The following is a 19495-nucleotide window of genomic DNA, read 5'->3' as shown; positions in this document are numbered from 1 at the left end:
TCCTGCCTCAAACCTGGCAGTAGAGTTGTTGCACTGTAGACAAGGATTAGAAGCTTCTCTGCATTGCTGTGGATTAGCTAATAGCCTCTTCAATATGCTGTGCAATAATGTCTACTGTGCAAGTTAATTTGATCGCTGAACCTTTTCTGTATCTTGCAGCCCATAACGAGTGCACAGACCACTTTGGCCCACAATAGCTTTCTGCATTGGCCCCAGAAACAGAATACGATAACAGATACCCTAAAGCCAAACTCTATAAGAGCACCCCTCCTCACTTGTTATCCTGATTAGAGTAACTGACTATAAATGAAGAGTTGTGCTACACCACTCAGGATTTTGTAGACTTCAATCATATCTTCCCTCATCCGTCTCTTTTTCCAAGCTGAAGAGCCCTAACCTCTTTAGCCTTTCCTCATATGAGAGGAGTTCCACCCCTTTATCATTTTGGTCGCTCTTCTTTGAATCTTTAATTCTGCTATATCATTTTTGAGATACGGCAACCAGAACTGAACGCGGGTTAAAGACAAACAGGCAATACTTGGCTGACAGAGGTAACACCGTTAGCAGTTAAGGAAAGGATTAATTCTGTCTGTACACTCAGATGAGCCACAGAGCAACCACGGCAAGCTCCCTCGAAACCAGAGTGAAGCAGAAGCCAAACAAATGGAAGAGTCTCTTGAGGACCTGCAGCACAGGTGAAGGCAAGAGCGAGACTTACCGCTCACAGAAAACTAGCGATGTCACCTAAGACAAGCAAACAGTCACTGAGGCGCCTGAGCCGGATGCTCCCAAGGCAAGCAAGAAGCCAAACCTGAGCCGATGCTTCCAAGGTAGAAGACTCAACGGCCCTGCACAGCACCCAAGGGCCAAGATCAACCAACATGGACCCCTCCGTTTTCCAAGCACCGCTCCCTTGTCCAGAGAATCTCGTGATGTGGCCTCAGCCCCATCATCCAACCCACACAGTCCCACACAGCACAACACCACTCGCTGCATACAGCAAGTAAGGACTCGCAGTGGGCGACTGGAATCTCAACTGAGGCACGGGAGGCTCTGGACTCACAGGCCTGGTGGCAGGCTTCACTGGAAAGCAAAGGTGAAAGCTGAAGGCAGAGCTTTTACTCAGAACTAACACGCTTGAAAGCGGTCTTCACAGGAACACAGCAATAGGTGAAAGCTGTAGGCCAAGCTTTACTCCTCAGGACTCCCAAGCTTGAAAGCAGGCTTCACAGGAACACAGCATAAGGAAAAACTGTAGCAAAGCTTCAGGCCATGGCCTCACAATGAAACAGAGGTTGGAACTAGCAGACCTGGACCCAATCAAGGGTGATTGCCAGAACACTGAGCACACTCAGAAGCCAACTTAAGAAGTGCTCAGTGCTGATGACATCACCAGCTTGGCCTCCACCACTCTAGTGACCCCACAGGTCACTGACTGGAACTGCAGGTAATTTTAGTATGTTAAGAGGGAACACAGCACAGACGAGCAAGGCACGGACATCGGCAACGACAGCCATGACACCTAGGTGCACAGGTGGTGGTCTCATTGATCCTCCCTGTTGAAGGTAAAGACCGAATGAGAGAAGCTCGCATCCTGGAGCTAAATGAGTGGCTGCGTGGATGGTGCCGATGTGAGCACTTTGGTTTTCTAGACCATGGGATGATGGAAAGAGCTACTGAGCGGTGATGGTGTGTATCTGTCAAGGAAGGGATGAGAATGTCCACCAACAGACTGACTAAAGTACTGAAGAGGGCTTTAAACTAAACTTGGTGGGGATGGGTAAAAAAGGCCCCAAAGCCATAAATAACCCTCAGGAAGGTAAGACATTGAATGACCCTATGGAAGAGGGGAAAAAAAAAAGTAATCTAAAAGTATTTGTTCGTGGAGAGGGTGCTGGAAGTGTGGAATGGCCTCCCAGTAGAGGTTGTGGAGACTAGGACTGTGTTGGAATTTAAGAAAGCGTAGGATAAGCATGTGGGATCCCTTTATGAAAAGGAAGAGTTAATGGTTACGGAGGATGGGAAGACTGAATGGGTCATTTGGCCTTTATCTGCCTTCATGTTCCTATGAGGAACTTTTTATCAAAAGTTTTCTAAAAATCTAGATACACTACATCAACCGGCTCACTTTATTGACATGTTTATTCACGCCTTCAAAGAAATTAAAGCAAATTGTTGAGGCAACACATCCCTTGGTTGAACCCATGCTGACCCTGTCCCATTAAACCTCTGTCTATGTGTTCTGTAATTTTATTCTTTATAATAGTTTCCACCGATGTCAGTCTTTCTGGTCTCTAATTTCTCAGATCACCCCTAGAACCCTTTTAAAAAAATTGGTGTCCCATTGGCCACCCTCCAATTTTCAGGTACAACAGATGATTTTTAACGACAGGTTACATATTACTAACAGCAGATCAGGAATTTCATGCTTCAGTGCTTTGAGTACCCTTGGATGTATGCCATTTGGCTCAGTAAATCTTCCAGGTTCACTGAGATTTCAGTTCATTTGCATCATCGCCCTTGAGAACCATTTCCGGTACAGTCGGATCTCTTGTATTTTCTTCCGTAAAGACAGAAGCAAAGAACTCATTCAGTTTCTTCTCTGTGGCCTTGTCCGCCCCGAGTTCCCCTTTTGCTCCTTTGTGACCTAACGGTCCCACGAATTCCCTTGCAGGCTTTCTACTTCTGATGTACATGAAAAAGTTGTTACTGTGAGTTTTAGCCTCTGCGGCAAGTTGCTCTTCATATTCTCTTTTAGCCTTCTTTATTACTGCTTTGCATCTGACTTACCAATGCTTATGTGGAAAAAGGTGAGCTAGTTGATTGGTAGGCTCATTTTCAAAGCACTTAGCCTCCCAAAGTTCCATAGAAACCTGTGGAACTTAGCCTCCCAAAGTGCTTTGAAAATATGCCTCTTAGTGTATCTAGAATGTTAGAAAGCTTTTGATAAAGTTCCTCATGAGAGACTCCCAAGAAAATTAAAAAGTCATGGAGGCAAGGTTCTGGTGTGGATTAAGAATTGGTTATTGGACAGAAAACAGAGGGTAGGGTTAAATGGTCATTTCTCTCAATGGAAGAGGGTGAACAGTGGAGTGCTGCAGGGATCTATTTAACATATTTATAAATGATATGGAAATCGGAACAACAAATGAAGTGATTACATTTGCAGATACAAAACTATTCAAGGTTGTTAAAACATGAGCGGGACTGTGAAATATTGCAGGAAGACCTTAGGAAATTGGAAGACTGGGCATCCAAATGGCAGATGACGTTTAATGTGGACAAATACAAAGTGATGCACATTGGAAGGAATAATCCAAATCATATAGTTACCTGATGCTAGGATCCACCTTGGGGGTCAGCACTCAAGAAAAAGATCTAGGTGTCGTTGTAGATAATACAGGGGACATGTGAGGAAGTTACATGGAAATACTTTTAAAACACAGATAGGGGGAAATAAACTCTGAAACTCTTTGCCGGAGGATGTAGTAAAAGCGGTTAGTGTATCTGAGTTTAGAAAAGGTTTGGATAAGTTCCTGGAGGAAAAGTCCATAGTATGCTATTGATACAGACAAGCGGAAGCAACTTATTACCCTGGGATTGGTAGCATAGAGTGTTGTCACGATTTGGGTTTCTTCCAGGTACTTGTGACTTGGCTTGTCTACTGTTGGAAACAGGATATTGGGCTAGATAGACCATTGGTCTGACCTAATATGGATACTCTTATGTTCTTTTGACAATGATCCCATGGATAAATACTACCTTGACAAATTACATAAAGCAGAATTTCATGTAGCATTGGTTATTCTTAATGAAGTCTACAAAAAGTTCCTTGACAACTGTGGAAGCATATCAGTCTGAAAAGCAAAATTTGGAAAGCTTAAGGATGCAATATCTTGGAGAGAGAATTCATTTCAGTGAAGCTGTACTAGAATTTACTTATTTTGCTTGCTGGGAGGGGGCAAAGATAGTTGTTTTGAGGTTGACTGCAGGATGCTGGAGGAGGATGGGAGAGTCATTGAAGGTTTCTGGTTTATGGCCTGTCGGGAGCAAAAGATACTACTTGTTCGTCTTACTATGCACTAGGTTTTGGACCACCTTTCTCCAAGGTGGTAGTAACATTCTCATGGTCAAAGGTAAGGGATAGAAGGAAAATCAGTTCATATCCCCCTCATTTAAACTACATGCTCTGCTGCACTCTGGTTTTAATGTGAGATATCAACCTATCATGGGTTTTCATAGACGGAGGCATTTGAACACACGCACTAACAATAATGCATGGTTCCTTAAATGTAGGGATATTATTATCCATAAGTTGCTAAATATCTGTTCATGGTGGCTGAAATAAATTATCTCGTTTTATAGGCTCTGCAAGTACACCTAGTGGTCTGTGGTACAACGTCATTGAGTTGCCGTACTATGATGGAAGTCTTAGCATGTTAATTGCCATTCCAACAGAAGAGAGTACTCCCCTCTCTGCAATCATACCTCATATCAGCACAAAGACCATACAGAGTTGGATGACTATGACCCAAAAAAGGGTGCAAGTTATATTGCCCAAGTAAGATTTGCTTTTTAAATTTACATCTGTCTCTTAATGTGGTTTTACTTATTGAATATGACAGGAGGCTTTGAGAGAATTAGAAAGTGCTCAAACCCTGGTCAATGCAATGCAGAAGAGTATTCATGTACTGTGCAATAAGCAGGGCTTTTTTTGAAGGAGTACTGAGTACCGGCACCTTTTGCATTGTCTGCTAAAATTGACCCATGGTCTCCAAGTTTTAACAAGCGCTCAAGTGCCATACAACAATTCTGCCTGGTCATAGATTCTGTGACTGGTTGGAGGGGGCCTGGCTATTGTGGGGTGGGTCCCTCTGTGATCACCCCACCCCTGAAAGGTGGCCTGGCATGTGAGTACCGACACCTTTTTTGCTAGAAAAAATGCACTGACAATAAGTGATGTCTTCTCTTGTTCAGTTTGAAGGAGCGCTTCAAGAAATTATGAATCCATAAAATTAGTTTCATACTAGAATCCTAGAATCAGTTTTGTAACTTATGTTGGAGATCTAGTGATTTTACATAATGTACTAGGAACTAGGAGACCTGGATTCATATCCTCCTGGTACTGACACTCCTGACCCGTGATCAAATTGCTCTCATTGTCTCAAACACTTAAAACACCATATGCTGTGTGGCATAAAGTATTATTGTTCCTATATTATCACAGTATGAACCACAGTTCTGTGTAGTTCACGTCACACCTGTAATTGGTATACAGCACTATATAAATACCTGAATACGCGCTACTTTCAATATTATACACATTTATTGTACTGTGTAAAGCAGGGGTTTCAACCCAGTCCTTGGGGCACACTTTACTAGCCAGTCAAAGTTTTCAGGATGTCCCCACTGAATTCATTGACAATCTAGTGACCACTCTTTTACAATTTTCATACACTTTATTATAATCCTCACCAAAATATTATAAAAATCTAATTTTTAATTTTTATGGTTTTCTTGCATCCTTCCATTGAATGGAAGGATGCAAGAAAACCATACAAATTAAAAAAAAAAAATATTAGATTTTTATAATATTTTGGTGAGGATTATAATAGTGTATGAAAATTGTAAAAGAATGGTCACTAGATTGTTATTTAATTCAGAAATTGTGACTAAAATGAAATAAGGGATGCTCATACAAAGGGAGTAGTATATATGCACTGAATTCAATGGGGGCATCCTGAAAACTCTGACTGGCTAGGTGTGCCCTAAGGACTGGGTTGAAAACCTCTGCTGTATAGTATCAGGAATATGAGTATTTAGAATATTATGGCAAATGGAAGATCTGAGTTTGAGTAATGGCTGGATAGCTATAATTTAATTGGACCTTGAGCAGTCTATTTGAGTCTTGTGCTTTCTCTTGCAAACCTTCTAAAACTATTTTATACTTTTTGTGCAGTTCAATTTAATTCTAGCTCATCTAGTAAATTAAGACTATTCTTCATAAAATCCTGATAATTTTGTGTGTTGTAGGTTCTCTGCAGAAGCTGAAACAGACTTAAAGGAACCCCTTAAAAATCTTGGCATAATGGACATGTTTGACCAGTCGAAGGCAAACTTTGCGAAGATCACAAGTATGTTGTACCCTTACATTCTCACTTTGTGTGTGTTTCCTTGATGGTAATTGGCCAACTTTTCTTTCTCTGACAGATCTATCTGATATGCCGTTTAGTTTTTAGTTTTTTTTCTAAATACTTTATACTAGGATTTTGGTGAAACAAATGAGCGACTGAAATTTTGGATAACCCAGAAAATTTGTGCTAAATTTTAATTTATGATCCCACCATATATGCTCTTTTACACTCTGCAGTGTAATAGTTCTTTCCTTGTCATCAGCAGCAGATGAATCCATTAACTGATGGGTTGTATCCACCTACCAGCAGGTGGAGATAGAGAACACTGAAAAACTATAGTGCCTCTTGGACGGCTAGCCCCAACTGCCTTCAGTATTTCTATCTCCCAGCAGGTGTGGAAGTAGCTTGATCAGCTCCTGGATTTCAGACTGCCTGGGGTGGCTCCTGTGCTTTGCCAGTTGAGCAGGGGTGTTGTGGCTGGTGGTGCCCACTTTAAATGCATATAGGTTCGCCCTTTCCTGGCCTTACCCATTCCCTCCGCCTCCCGGAGTCCCTCTGTTGCTGCCTGCCTCCAACTTTCCTCACAGCATTAAAATAGGCAATTCCATGCATCCACCACCGTTCTGTAAATTTATTTCCTTAGTCCCTCTCCCCCCCCCCCCCCCCCCCCCCAAAAAAAAAAAAATAATAATTGCAGGACTGGCTATGCATGGAGAAACTCCTGTTAAAACATTTTCCAGCACATCACTTGCTTATCCACAGTCTTATCACCTCTCGTTTGAACTATTGCAACTTGCTTCTCGCAGGTCTCCCACTAAGCCATCTCGCTCCTCTTAAATCTGTTCAATATTCTGCTGAACAACTTATATTCCACAAGTGTCACTATGCTCCTATTAGCCCTCTCCTTAAGTCACTGCATTGGCTCCCTATCCATTTCCACATACAGTTCAAATTCCTCTTACTGTGTTAAAAGTGCATTCACTCTGCAGCTCCTCAGTATCTCTCCACTCCTATCTCTCCCTACGCTCCTCCCCAGAAACTCTGTTCATTGGGTAAATCTCTTATCTGTACCCTTCTCCTCCACTGCCAACTCCAGACTCTATTCCTTTAATATAATGCACCATATACCTGGAATATACTTTCTGAGCCAGTATGTCAAGCTCCATCTCTAGCCATCTTCAAATCTAGGCTGAAAGCCCACCTTTTTGAAGCTGCTTTTAACTCCTAACTCTTATTCACGTGTTCAGTACCCGTGTCTGTTTTATCATTCCCACCTTAGTAATTCCCTTATACCTTATTTGTCCTGTTTGTCTGTCCTTGCTCTGTTGAGCAGGGACTGTCTCTTACATGTTCAAGTGTACGTCTAGTAGTTCTATGGAAATGACTAGTAGTATTAGTTATAAGAGCATTAATTATCAAGGCAGACTGCAGATACCCTTCACTTAGCATTCTGCTGGCTTTTGTTCCACCTTGATTGTTAAAGAAGCCTTTGAGGCATATTTTCAAAGCACTTTGGGAGGCTAAGTTCCATAGGTTTCTATGAAACTTTGGGAGGCTAAGTGCTTTGAAAATATGCCTCCATGTGTCTGGGGAAGTAGGCTACACCCTCCTGTACATTATACTGTGATTTTACAGCAAATTGTCATCTCTTTTTCCATTTTAGGAACAGAACACCTGCACGTGTCTCATATTTTACAAAAAACAAAAATAGAAGTGAATGAAGATGGAACCAAAGCTTCATCAGCAACAAGTAAATAACTACCATTGTCAGCTCTCTTAAACTTTGAGACTCAGTGGTGTGTTCTAGATTACATCAGGTGTCTTGTACCTCTCACTCAGGGATTCCTACCCTGATTATAAGTGGGCATTTCATATAGTTTTATAAAACAGAATATGTCCGCTTTATATGGAAGAACACTTTTCCTGTGTGTGGGTGGTGGTGGTGATGCAAGGTATCCAAATTTTGCTTAATATTTCACAGTGCATTTATAGATGTTACTTGATTTGTTTTAATTATTAGGATTTATTTACAACATTTTTAAAGAAATTCATTCAAGGTGATGTACAGCATGAATAAGCCAGAATAGACAATTATAGCAGTAAACATATTTAAATAGTTCACATTGTGGCACAGTATGCAACTTACAATACATATTAAAACATCTTAATAGACAGCATAGGGTATAAGCAGAGGGAGAACATATAGACAGATGAGTGCTATGAGTTAGATAGCTGTCCTGATTTTGCTAACTTAAGGAACAATTACTTCTATTATGTAGCTTCCCATTATTCCAGAACCTGTGGGATAGTTGTCTATCAACCAGCAGGTGGAGATAACTGAAAACTGAGCTGAGACACATCTCTCTTGGCATCCAGTCCAGCTGCTCAGTATTTTCTATCTCTATCAGGTGGACACACTTTTCAGCCTCTGAATGCTTTGCTCTTGGTTCAGTTGGTCAGCTGGTCCTCAGTTGAGCTTTGTGGGTGGCTTGAGTCTGCAGACTCATGTCTTGAGGTCTTCAGATCCCCGTCTTTGATTCCCTGTGAATTTACTTCTTCCCTCCCTTCACTTCTGTCCTGTTTCCTGTGGAGCTCTCCTTTTCCATCACAACCTTCTTCTTTTTTTTTAAAGGGAAAAGTTTACTGGAGTGCGTGGGACAGAGTATCAATCCTAATCCTTTCTCATCTTGTGAGCTTGGGGGGAGCAGCCAGCAGCAGTAAGTCCAACTAAAGCAGGACTAAGAACTGCTTGGAGGGCTACAAGTTATACTTGGTGCAGGGGAGGGATCTAGACTCGCCACTGGGGACTTCATCGTGCTGCGCTTGTTTACAGTCGGGGTGAATGGGGGTCTCCTCAGGAGGCGGTTAAGTGGTGTTCTCCGTCTGTTCAGAGGAGCCATCATGAAGGAGCCATTAGAGGAGGGAAATATCTGAAAGTACTGAGGTTTCATAAAGAGCTCATTACTCTTATTTCTAAGGCACTGGCAGTGCTTTCCATTGAGGAGCCTTCTGCATCGATCATGAGGGGGTTTAGAGGTCCTTCTAAAACTTTCCTGATGCAGCCGGTCATTCAGAACATGATCACAGCAGAATGGGTCTCACCGGATACAGGGCTGAGAGTGGGAAGAACCATGATTCTTTTCCACCCGTTGGTTTTGGTGGAGAAAGATAAATTGCAGCTTCTCAGGGTGGACTCTCTCTTTTTACAGCGGTGACTAAGATGACCACCTTGCCTGCGGAAGGTGACATTGCCATAAAAGACCTACAGGATAGGGAGCTAGAAAGCTCACTAAAACGAGAAACGGCTTCTGTGGGTTCAAGCGACAGTGTGCAGTTTGCAACACAAGATTGGTGTCGTAACGCCCAGCTGGAAGTGAGGTTGGCCTACTTGGTGGATGCTATTTATGACATGTTACGGGCTACTGTTCGCAGTATGTCTTTGGCTGTCACATTACGTCGGCAACTCTGGTTGCGGCATTGGGCAGTGGATGCAGCATCAGCCACGTCTAGTTAAACTGCCCTTTTCTAGGCAAGTGGCCATTTGGAGAATATCTCAGTAACTTGGTAAAAGAACTGAGGAAAACTAAGCCAAAATCCCTTGGTTGTCTGTCTTCAGGGGGTTCTCTATTTTGAGACAGCAGACTGTACCAGCCTGGTCGTCATCTATTTATTTATTTTATTGCATTTGTATCCCACATTTTCCCACCTATTTGCGGGCTCAGTGTGGTCAGAAGTCCCGCTTTAAGGCATGCCAATCTCTTTTATGCAGACAGGAAGTCCTCCTCTCAGTCATGCCTCCAGAGTTTCACAATGATGCAAGGCCAGTCAACTCTTCTCTTCCTCTGGTGGGAGGACATCTTCAGGAGTTTCGGGAGGACTGGGCCAAAATCACATCAGACCAGTGTGTTCTGGATATTCTTACAGAAGGTTAAAAGTTGGAGTAATCCCGCCTGGTTGCTCCTCTCGCAGTCTGCTTGTTGGAAGAGAACCAAGGTGATCGAGGGTCAGGCCACCATAGGTACCTTATTGGCACTCCGGGCTATTGTTCCAGTTCCTCATGCAAAACAGGAAGAAGGCAGATACTCCTTCTACTTCATTGTCCTAAAGAAGGAAGGCATCTTTCATCCAGTCTTAGATCTCAAAGGTCTAAACCGAACAGGGAATCAGTTCACACATCTCAACAACTGGCTCATTTGTGTGTCCCATTCAGACTGCATAGCGGTGACAACAAAAGTTGTTCGTCTTCTGCAGCAGTTGGGTTGGGTGATGAATTTCAAGAACAGCAGACTAACTCCATCACCGGTGCTGGAGTTCCATCACAAGTGCTGGAGTATCTGGGTGCTCCTTTTGAGCCACTCCAGAAGGCCTCCTTGAGAGATCTTACGCTAAAGACAGCATTCTTGGTGGCTGTTGTTGGTACATAGGGGTTTCAAAGCTTCAGGGTCTCTTGTTTTTCGAAAGTGGTATCAGCATTTCATCTGAACCAATCTGTGAAGCTTCTGTCCTTGAAGCTTTTCGATGTGCATAGAGTCCTCATTAGGACTTCATGAATTGGAATTCACAAATTAGTTTCACAAATCAAACAGGCTGTGGGCTTAGCCTCATGGCTTCCAAGCCCACAGTTGCTAGATGGCTGACGGAGACTTATCACGTCAGCTTATTTGCTTCCGGGGCAGCAGACTCCTCAGGCCTCGCGGGCTCATTCAACGAGGTGTACAGCAACATTCTGAGCAGAGACTGTCTCCAGCAGATATTGGCAAGGTGGTCACATGGTCAACGCTGCATACCTTTGCCAAGTACAAGGTGGATGTTGCAGTGCGCTTGGAAGCCAGTTTTGGGGCATTGGTCCTCAGGGTGGCAGTGGGACACACCCACTCTATAGATTGCTTTTAAACATCCCACAGGTTTTGGAATAATGGGAAGCTACATAGTGAAAGGGGACATAGGTCTTACCTGATAGATAATATTCTTTCTATTAGTCCTTCTCACTATTCCAAAGGCCTGCCCAAGGTTTCTTCGATGTTTAGATGCACAGTAATAGGTCAAATAATGACTATCACCTTGTATGGTGCTTCCTGCATCTTTCTTGTTCTGTACAAGTTGTCCAGAGATGAGAGAGGTCCCCACACATGTTTGCTCATCTGGTTAGTGTTAGGTTAGCGAATTTAAGGTGGTTGTGTTTATTCTGAGTTTCCCGTTAACTGCTTGTCTATATAAATACTGAGGAGCTGGACTGCATGCCAAGAGTCTCCTCAGCTCAGTTTTCAGTTCTCTATCTCCACCTGCTGGTTGATGGACACAGCTATCCCACAGTTCTGGAATAGTAGGAAGGAGTAATGGAAAGAAAATTATTTCTCCATATGGAGTCAGAAAAATTCAGCTAGAGATAACGTGGACAAGCAAGTCTAGTTACAGTATATTCAGCTGGTTTTAGTCCTTGTGTATGTGTCTAGTTATTTGCTTCTTCCACTAAGTCATTTAAGGGAGAATTCAGTAAATGGCGCCCAACGTTAGGCACTAGAAACGTGCTGTAAACTAGTATTCGGCAAAAGGCACTCTACGCAGAGCATCTTTTGCAGAATACTAGTTTAGTGCAGATTTTGCGCCTAACTTTAGGTGCAAGCACGTATGCCTGACGAAACCTGGTGTAAATGCTGGCATACAGCTAAAGGCATTTGGGCGTATAAATGACACTATATATAGCATCGCGCTTAAATTCTGGGAATGCCCCTGACCCAATCACGCCTCCTTTTGAGTTGCGTGCCATAAAATTTAGGCATGCATGTTACAGAATAGGACACAGGGCAAATCTCTGTTTAACTCCAAATGAGTGCCAGTTAACAGCTCATTCACTAATTTAGTTTGCATGCTGGTCTGGATTCCATGCCCAACTTTGGGCATCTATATAGAATCCTAGGGCTAATTATTCTGTAAAGCATGGCTTATATAAAATTGTGTGGGCGTATATGTATATTGTTTGGGTGGTGCAGGGCAGATGTGATGCACACGTGTGGTTAATAAAAATGCATGTGTACACACATTTGCATCCTAGCTCAGAGCAGGTGTAAATTTGTACGCTATTAGTTCTGGTGTCAGTTTTTTATAACTGGGTATAGGCACCTACTTTGCCTTAAAAAAAAAAAAAAAAAACAGGCACACTTCTGGACCTATTTATTGATGTCCTATTTTAAAACAATTAGCCCCCTAGGGTAGATTCTATATATGGTGCCTGAAAATTTCACATGGGGGAAAAAAAAAAGAAGCCTAGGTGTATTCTCTAAATCACGCCTATATTCTATTACAATAGGCTTAAATTTCCACATGGTATATAGAACACGCTGAGCGCCTCTCCACACAATCATATTTAGTCACGGCCTTTTACGCCATGTTTAACTTGGAATAAATCCCGACACCTAAATTGGGCGTAGAGCGGGTGTACTCTAACAGATTTTAGAAATGTTCCTGCCCATTGTCATTCCACTTTTTCAACTTTGCGACTTTAAGCACACCACATTACAGAATACACTTAGTGAGTTGTGTGTGTAAATCCTAATGCCAATTAGTGCTGATAATTACTTAACATCCAATTGACAGCACTGATTAGCTAGTTAACCAATTAAGTTACACACACTTATGCATACTGTTATAGAATATGCTTCAATTTCCACATGTAAATTAAGGCACGATATATAGAATCCCAGGGATAACGTACATTGCAATCAGAAACCTCATTTGTGATTAATGATTTTACTATGTGAGTTTTTATTGGATTGTAATCATGTAATTGTAAGACCCAGATATTGAGGAGAGAATAGCAGTCTGATTGCATTGAGAAGTTTGTAGTTCTTACTTGCATTTTGAGTGAACTTTATTACAACATGTAAGTCATCTGGTAAACTGTGTCCACACAGGGAAAACTCCATATTATAGGCAATGTTACTGATTACAGTTTTCGGTCCATCTTTGCTAGCCATTGAGATGTGAGAACATCCTACTGTGAACATATATGAAGTGTAGGTTGCATAATATACAATAATTTTTTTTAACCTTTCTTAAAGCTGCTATTTTAATAGCAAGATCATCCCCTCCTTGGTTTATAGTAGACAGACCATTTCTGTTCTTCATCCGACATAATCCTACAGGTAAGTGGTACCCCATTATACTTCATAAACTACTAAAGTTACTATAAAATTGTGACAGTTTGTAGACTGTATTGTTCTACCTATTTTAGCCTTAATGCATTCAGTCAGTCAACTGCCTATTTAGACCAGCGATCTAAAGAATGGGGCAGTGGCAAAATATACATGAACCTCCCACTCCTACATCCCTCACTGACTGAACAAAATCAACCTCCCCCTACAATATCACAACTTACACCCACCAGCTCTTATTGGGATATCCCTGATGTGTATTGGGACAGTAGGCGAGATCCCCAGACACTCCTGCCTCATTGGCACCCATGTTTAACATAGTGCCTCTGACACCTAGTGGTAGTCTCACGGCACTGCTATAAGGGGTTAAGGTGCCAAATAAGGGTGCACAGTTTTATCTTTTAATGCCTTTTTGGAATAAAAATTGCACACTTTGTGATGGCTGCACCAGCTGTGATCCAAAAGTAGACTACTTGGATCACTATCCAGCTTATAATCGAACGAGAAAAACGCCCAAGTTCCGACCTAAATCGGGAGATGGAAGTTTATCTCACAAAAACGAATAAAGCGGTATAATCGAAAGCCGATTTTTGGGCGTTTTCAACTGCACTCCGTCGCGGATGCGGACAAAGTTTATGGGGGCGTGTCAGAGGTGTGGTGAAGGCGGAACTGGGGCGTGGTTATCTGCCGAACAAAGGTGGGCGCATTTCAGCGATAATGGGAAGAAAGTATGCGTTTTTAGCTAGAATTTAGGACACTTTTCCTGGACCCTGTTTTTTCACGAATAAGGCCCCAAAAAGTGCCCTAAATGACCAGATTACCCCCAGAGGGAATCGGGGATGACCTCCCCTGACTCCCCCAGTGGTACCTAACCCCCTCCCACCACAAAAAAATGATGTTTCACACATTTTTATTTTCACCCTCAAATGTCATACCCAGCTCCCTGGCAGCAGTATGCAGGTCACTGGAGGAGTTGTTAGGGGGTGCAGTGGACTTCAGGCAGGTGGACCCAGGCCCATCCCCCCCTACCTGTTACAATTGTGCTGCTTAATGCTTATTAGTCGTCCAACCCCCCCAAACCCACTGAACCCACATGTAGGTGCCCCCCTTCACCCCTTAGGGCTATAGTAATGGTGTAGACTTGTGGGCAGTGGGTTTTGAGGGGGATTTGGGGGGCTCAACACACAAGGGAAGGGTGCTATGCACCTGGGAGCTCTTTTACCTGTTTTTTTGTTTTTGTAAAAGTGCCCCCTAGGGTGCCCGGTTGATGTCCTGGCATGTGAGGGGGACCAGTGCACTACGAATCCTGGCCCCTCCCACGAATAAATGTCTTGGATTTATTTGTTTTTGAGCTGGGCGCTTTCATTTTCTATTATCGCTGAAAAACAAAAACGCCCAGCTCACACATTGTTGAATAAAACATGGGCGTCTATTTTTTTCGAAAATACGGTTCGGTCCGCCCCTTCACTGACCCGTTCTCGGAGATAAACGCCCATGGAGATAGGCGTTTTCGTTCAATTATGCCCCTCAATGTCTGTTCTGTCCTCTCCTGATAAATTTTGTTTTGGTGTCCTATCAACACCAAATTTCAGAACAAGATGATCCTAATAAAAGTAGTTTTGAGAGGATAACCTAATATGGGTAACAATGTAAGCGACTCAGAAAATAGGTTCCATTCGATCTGCATGGTATTTCTTGTTTCAGATCTCCTTCTTTGAATCCAGCTATCTAAACTGTATTTCTTTACCTCTCTCTACTGGATGATAATTGCCAACCCAACATACCTTATAGTGGCTAAACAGAAAAATCTTTAAGAAAATATATGCCAGTATCTCCCCTGAAATGAAATGGATCTGAATCTTTTTGCTTTAAAGCATCTCTCTACTTGCTCCCATGACCTTTCTTTTTCAAACATGAAAATGTGCGCTTCAAAATGCATTGCCACTTCCTTTTTTCTTAATTGTTTTTTTTTCATAATTAGCTGCTTACTGTTGTTTCCTTTGGGATTTCTGTCTAACCAGACCATGTGCTCATCCAAGAGCATAGTATGAGCTACATGATGACTAGTACTTTTCTCATTTCTGAAGTACTGAACATTGCATGTGCTGAATCCATGGTCCTGTCTACCTCAGTAGCAGACAAGAGTCAAGGATTGTAGACCAGCCAGCTTATAATTGAAAAAGAAAAACGCCTATATTGCGACCCAAATCGGGAGATAGACGTTTATCTCACAAAAACGAATAAAGCGGTATAATCGAAAGCCGAATTTGGACGTTTTCAACTGCACTCCGTCGCGGATGCGGACAAAGTTGACGGGGGCGTGTCAAAGGCGGAACTGGGGCGTGGTTATCGGCCGATCAGAGATGGGCGCCTTTCACCGATAATGGGAAAAAAATATGCGTTTTTAGCGAGAATTTAGGGCACTTTTCCTGGACCCTGTTTTTCCACGAATAAGGCCCCAAAAAGTGCCCTAAATGACCAGATGACCACTGGAGGGAATCGGGGATGACCTCCCCTGACTCCCCCAGTGGTCACAAACCCCCTCCCACCACAAAATATGCCGTTTCACAACTTTTTTTATTTTCACCCTCAAATGTCATACCCACCTCCCTGGCAGCAGTATGCAGGTCACTGGAGCAGTTATTAGGGGGTGCAGTGGACTTCAGGCAGGTGGACCAAGGCCCATCCCCCCTCCACCTGTTACACTTGTGCTGGTAAATGGGAGCCCTCCAAACCCCCCCCCGAAACCCACATGTAGGTGCCCCCCTTCACCCCTTAGGGCTATAGTAATGGTGTAGACTTGTGGGCGGTGGGTTTTGAGGGGGATTTGGGGGGCTCAACACCCAAGGGAAGGGTGCTATGCACCTGGGAGCTCTTTTACCTTTTTATTTGTTTTTGTAAAAGTGCCCCCTAGGGTGCCCGGTTGGTGTCCTGGCATGTGAGGGGGACCAGTGCACTACGACTCCTGGCCCCTCCCACGAACAAATGCTTTGGATTTATTCGTTTTTGAGCTGGGCGCTTTCATTTTCCATTATCACTGAAAAACAAAAACGCCCAGCTCACAAATTGTCGAATAAAACATGGACGTCTATTTTTTTCGAAAATACGGTTCGGTCCGCCCCCTTCACGGACCTGTTCTCGGAGATAAATGCCCATGGAGATAGACGTTTTTGTTCAATTATGCCCCTCCAGATCTCCTGCATGCAAACTGTTGCTGAGTCATCAGACCAGTCCCATAAAAAGCCTGTGCTTTTGCAGCACTTCTGTCAAAGACAAAAGAAAACACTTAACTTTTAAAACAAATTATTATCCCGTGTTTTTACATTGAAATTTAAAACTGAATTTTGAACCTTTTGAGATAAACAACTGAGATCTGTCATTCTCAGTGGTTCCCAAACCTGATCCTGGAGGCACCCCAGCCAGTCACATTTTCAGGATATCCCCAATGAATATTTGAGAGATTTGCATGAGGTAGAGGCAGTTCATGCAAATCTCTCATGAGTATTCATTGTGGATATCCTGAAAACCTGACTGGCTGGGGTGCCTCCAGGACCAGGTTTGGGAACCACTGATTAAGAAAAATATTAGATATAAACAGTCTAGATACATACCTTTTGATGATGACAATTAGTAGAGAGTTTGTTTAAACAATTAGTAACCTCTGTCTGTCCTCCTTCAGGTGCTGTACTGTTTATGGGGCAGATTAACAAACCCTGAAGAATGCATCGAGAATTTTTTTAAAATGGAATTAAGACCCACCTACAGTGTCTCTTATTTGTATTAGTTTTGTTATATATTTTGTACATTTTATCTTTGGAATTGTTTAAGAACTAAGATTTAGAAATTTGAGAGGACCTTTTTAATGGCGCAGAATTTTCTTTTTTTGTATTTGCTTTTGAAAAAATTGGATTAAAAACTTTCTACATTTTGAAGGTTTAGAAATAGGCTTATTATACTACTGACTGGTTACATATGCTTGCACACTTATGGATGTTTTTCTGTCACAAGAATAAAGCAGGAACTCTGTTTTTTATGGGTTTGGATGTTTCTGTGAAACACGTTTTGTAGATGCCATTTTCATATTTTGTTCCCTTATTCTTGGCTCCATTATATGTATTGACTAAAAGTATGAATAATTATTTTTCTTCAGGTGACATTTGTGAATCTACTCTACATAAGTCTTCTAATTGCTGTATTGTGAATAGTTTTTAAAGTACTTCTCTAGTGTTAATTCTAATGTATGCAATTTCACCAAGTACATAACATGAGGCGTGTGCTATAAGATATATAGAAAAATGTTGGCAGATAAAGACCATATGGCCTATTCATTCTGCTCATACATGCCATATATTCTCCCTTTGATTCCCGTAGAGACCTATGTACTTGTCCTAAGCTCTCTTGAATTCAGATACTGTTTCGCCTCCACTACTTCCACCAGGAGGCCATTCCAAAAATTCACCACCCTTTCAGAAGTAACCTGAGGAAATACTTCACTGAGTTTATCCAGTTTCACCTTCATCCTATGTTGTCAATGAACAAGCAGGAAAATAACCCTAGACACATAAAGGTCCAAATATGGTTCCAAATGAAGTTTATTCAGGAAAGCTTTGATCTAAACGGTAAGTATGCTTGCCGGAGAAATAGGCAATGAGATGTCTTTTCAAAGCACTTAGATTTACAACGTTACATGGAGGTGTATTTTCATAGGAACCAATGGAACTTTGTGAGTCTAAGTGCTTTGAAAATGAGCTCCAGTACTGTGTTCCTCTTTGGTTCATGCAGTCCACTAGGCACAACACAAGACATTTGAAAGTATATGGTGATCCCTGATGCAGCCTTTTTAGAGGAAACATTGGCACATCAGATATTGTTTTCCAGTCAAGGGTACTCATCTGCTGAGTAAATTTCATTAGGACTTTTTTGTACCTGGTGCTATTTTCCTGCTTATTCACTAGGTACATTTAGGTATATTCATTATGAGTGTCCTAAACGTTAAATCTATTTGCAATTCTTCAGGACCATAGTGGTAAGCCCTGTGGTTTTGTTTTTTTTTATAAAATGCGAAATGAGGCCTGTTAAGTTTGTGTACACTCTGATTTCTGTTTGTACATTTTTTTCATTATACATTGCTACTGTGCATATAGCCAAAATATGTGTCTTAGAAAAAAAACTTTATTACTCATGAGTTATGTTCTGTTTCGGGACCTTTGAATTTATTTTTTCTTTTGTACAAGCCTGCAGAAAGTATTACAACAATAGGTATATTGCAGGTAGAAGTGGGACTTTGAGCTTTAGTCTACATTTTGTATACCAGTTGGTATTTCTCTCTGATCTTTACAAAAACAAAAAGCCCCAACACTAGACTAAAGCTTGAAGTCCCACTTCTGCCTGCAATATACCTATTGTTTTGTTGTAACACTTTCTGCAGGCTTGTCTAAATCTTTTATCTTTCTCTTGTGGGTCTAAATGTGAATCTTTTCCCATGAAAATGGCATTGAAGATCATTTCTTTTCCATTGAGAAATCAGACAGATCTATAGATACGTTCTTCAATTTCTTTGCCTGTGTTTCCGTTTTTCATATATTCATGTGATCAACCTGAAGCTAAATAAATCTTCTGTTTATTGATTTATTGGCATGAAGTGATTCAAGCTGGTTATTGTAATTTCTGTAATCAACAGCTCCAGTAAGAGCCTAGACAAATAAAATGCATTCTGTTTTGATTAAATTTCAGTTATTTTGCCCCAAACAGCCAGCTATTCTTGAGCCTTTATTTATAATTCTTTTCAACTTCTGTTCGATTGGAAAGAATAGAAACATAAGACAAAAGAGAGAAGAGAACATACAGGAGTCTATCTTAGATTCTGCAAGTCCATTGCTGTGATCATGGCAAGCAACAGTCTAGCAATATAAAAGCATGGTAATATACTTTTGAATACTTAAGCTTTTATAAAGTAAAAGAAGGTGCTATATGCCATGGAAAAATAAATTCAAGGCAAGGGGTTATGAAAGAGGCCAATTTAATGGAAATAAGAAGAAATGCTGCCTTGCTGAATGGGTAGGAGATGCCTGGAATAGGCTACCAGCTAAGGTGGTAGTAAGATCCTAAAGGAATTTAAGCATGCTTTGGACAGACATAAGGACAGTGATAACAGCAGGGATGAGAAAACTACAGCATAAAAGAATTGGATTTGGATTTAATTACTCCAAG

General features: G+C 41.8%; 1 protein-coding gene across 1 annotated transcript in view; it reads left to right on the top strand.

Annotated features, from left to right (window-relative positions):
* The window catches only part of SERPINE2 (serpin family E member 2), a 55116-nt gene extending 37794 nt beyond the window's left edge, over window positions 1-17322 (top strand). Inside the window, exons 5-9 of the mRNA XM_030216557.1 lie at window positions 4366-4561; window positions 6034-6134; window positions 7798-7884; window positions 13193-13276; window positions 16965-17322. Of these exons, the coding sequence (XP_030072417.1) occupies window positions 4366-4561; window positions 6034-6134; window positions 7798-7884; window positions 13193-13276; window positions 16965-17002 (506 nt within the window). The 3' untranslated portion in view covers window positions 17003-17322. The remainder of the gene's footprint in view (window positions 1-4365; window positions 4562-6033; window positions 6135-7797; window positions 7885-13192; window positions 13277-16964) is intronic.
* Window positions 17323-19495: the final 2173 nt, after the last annotated feature.

This window comes from Microcaecilia unicolor, chromosome 10, assembly GCF_901765095.1.
Source record: "Microcaecilia unicolor chromosome 10, aMicUni1.1, whole genome shotgun sequence".
NCBI lineage: Eukaryota > Metazoa > Chordata > Amphibia > Gymnophiona > Siphonopidae > Microcaecilia > Microcaecilia unicolor.
The sequence above is the reverse complement of the archived record's forward strand: the minus strand, read 5'-3'. Positions and strand labels throughout refer to the sequence as shown.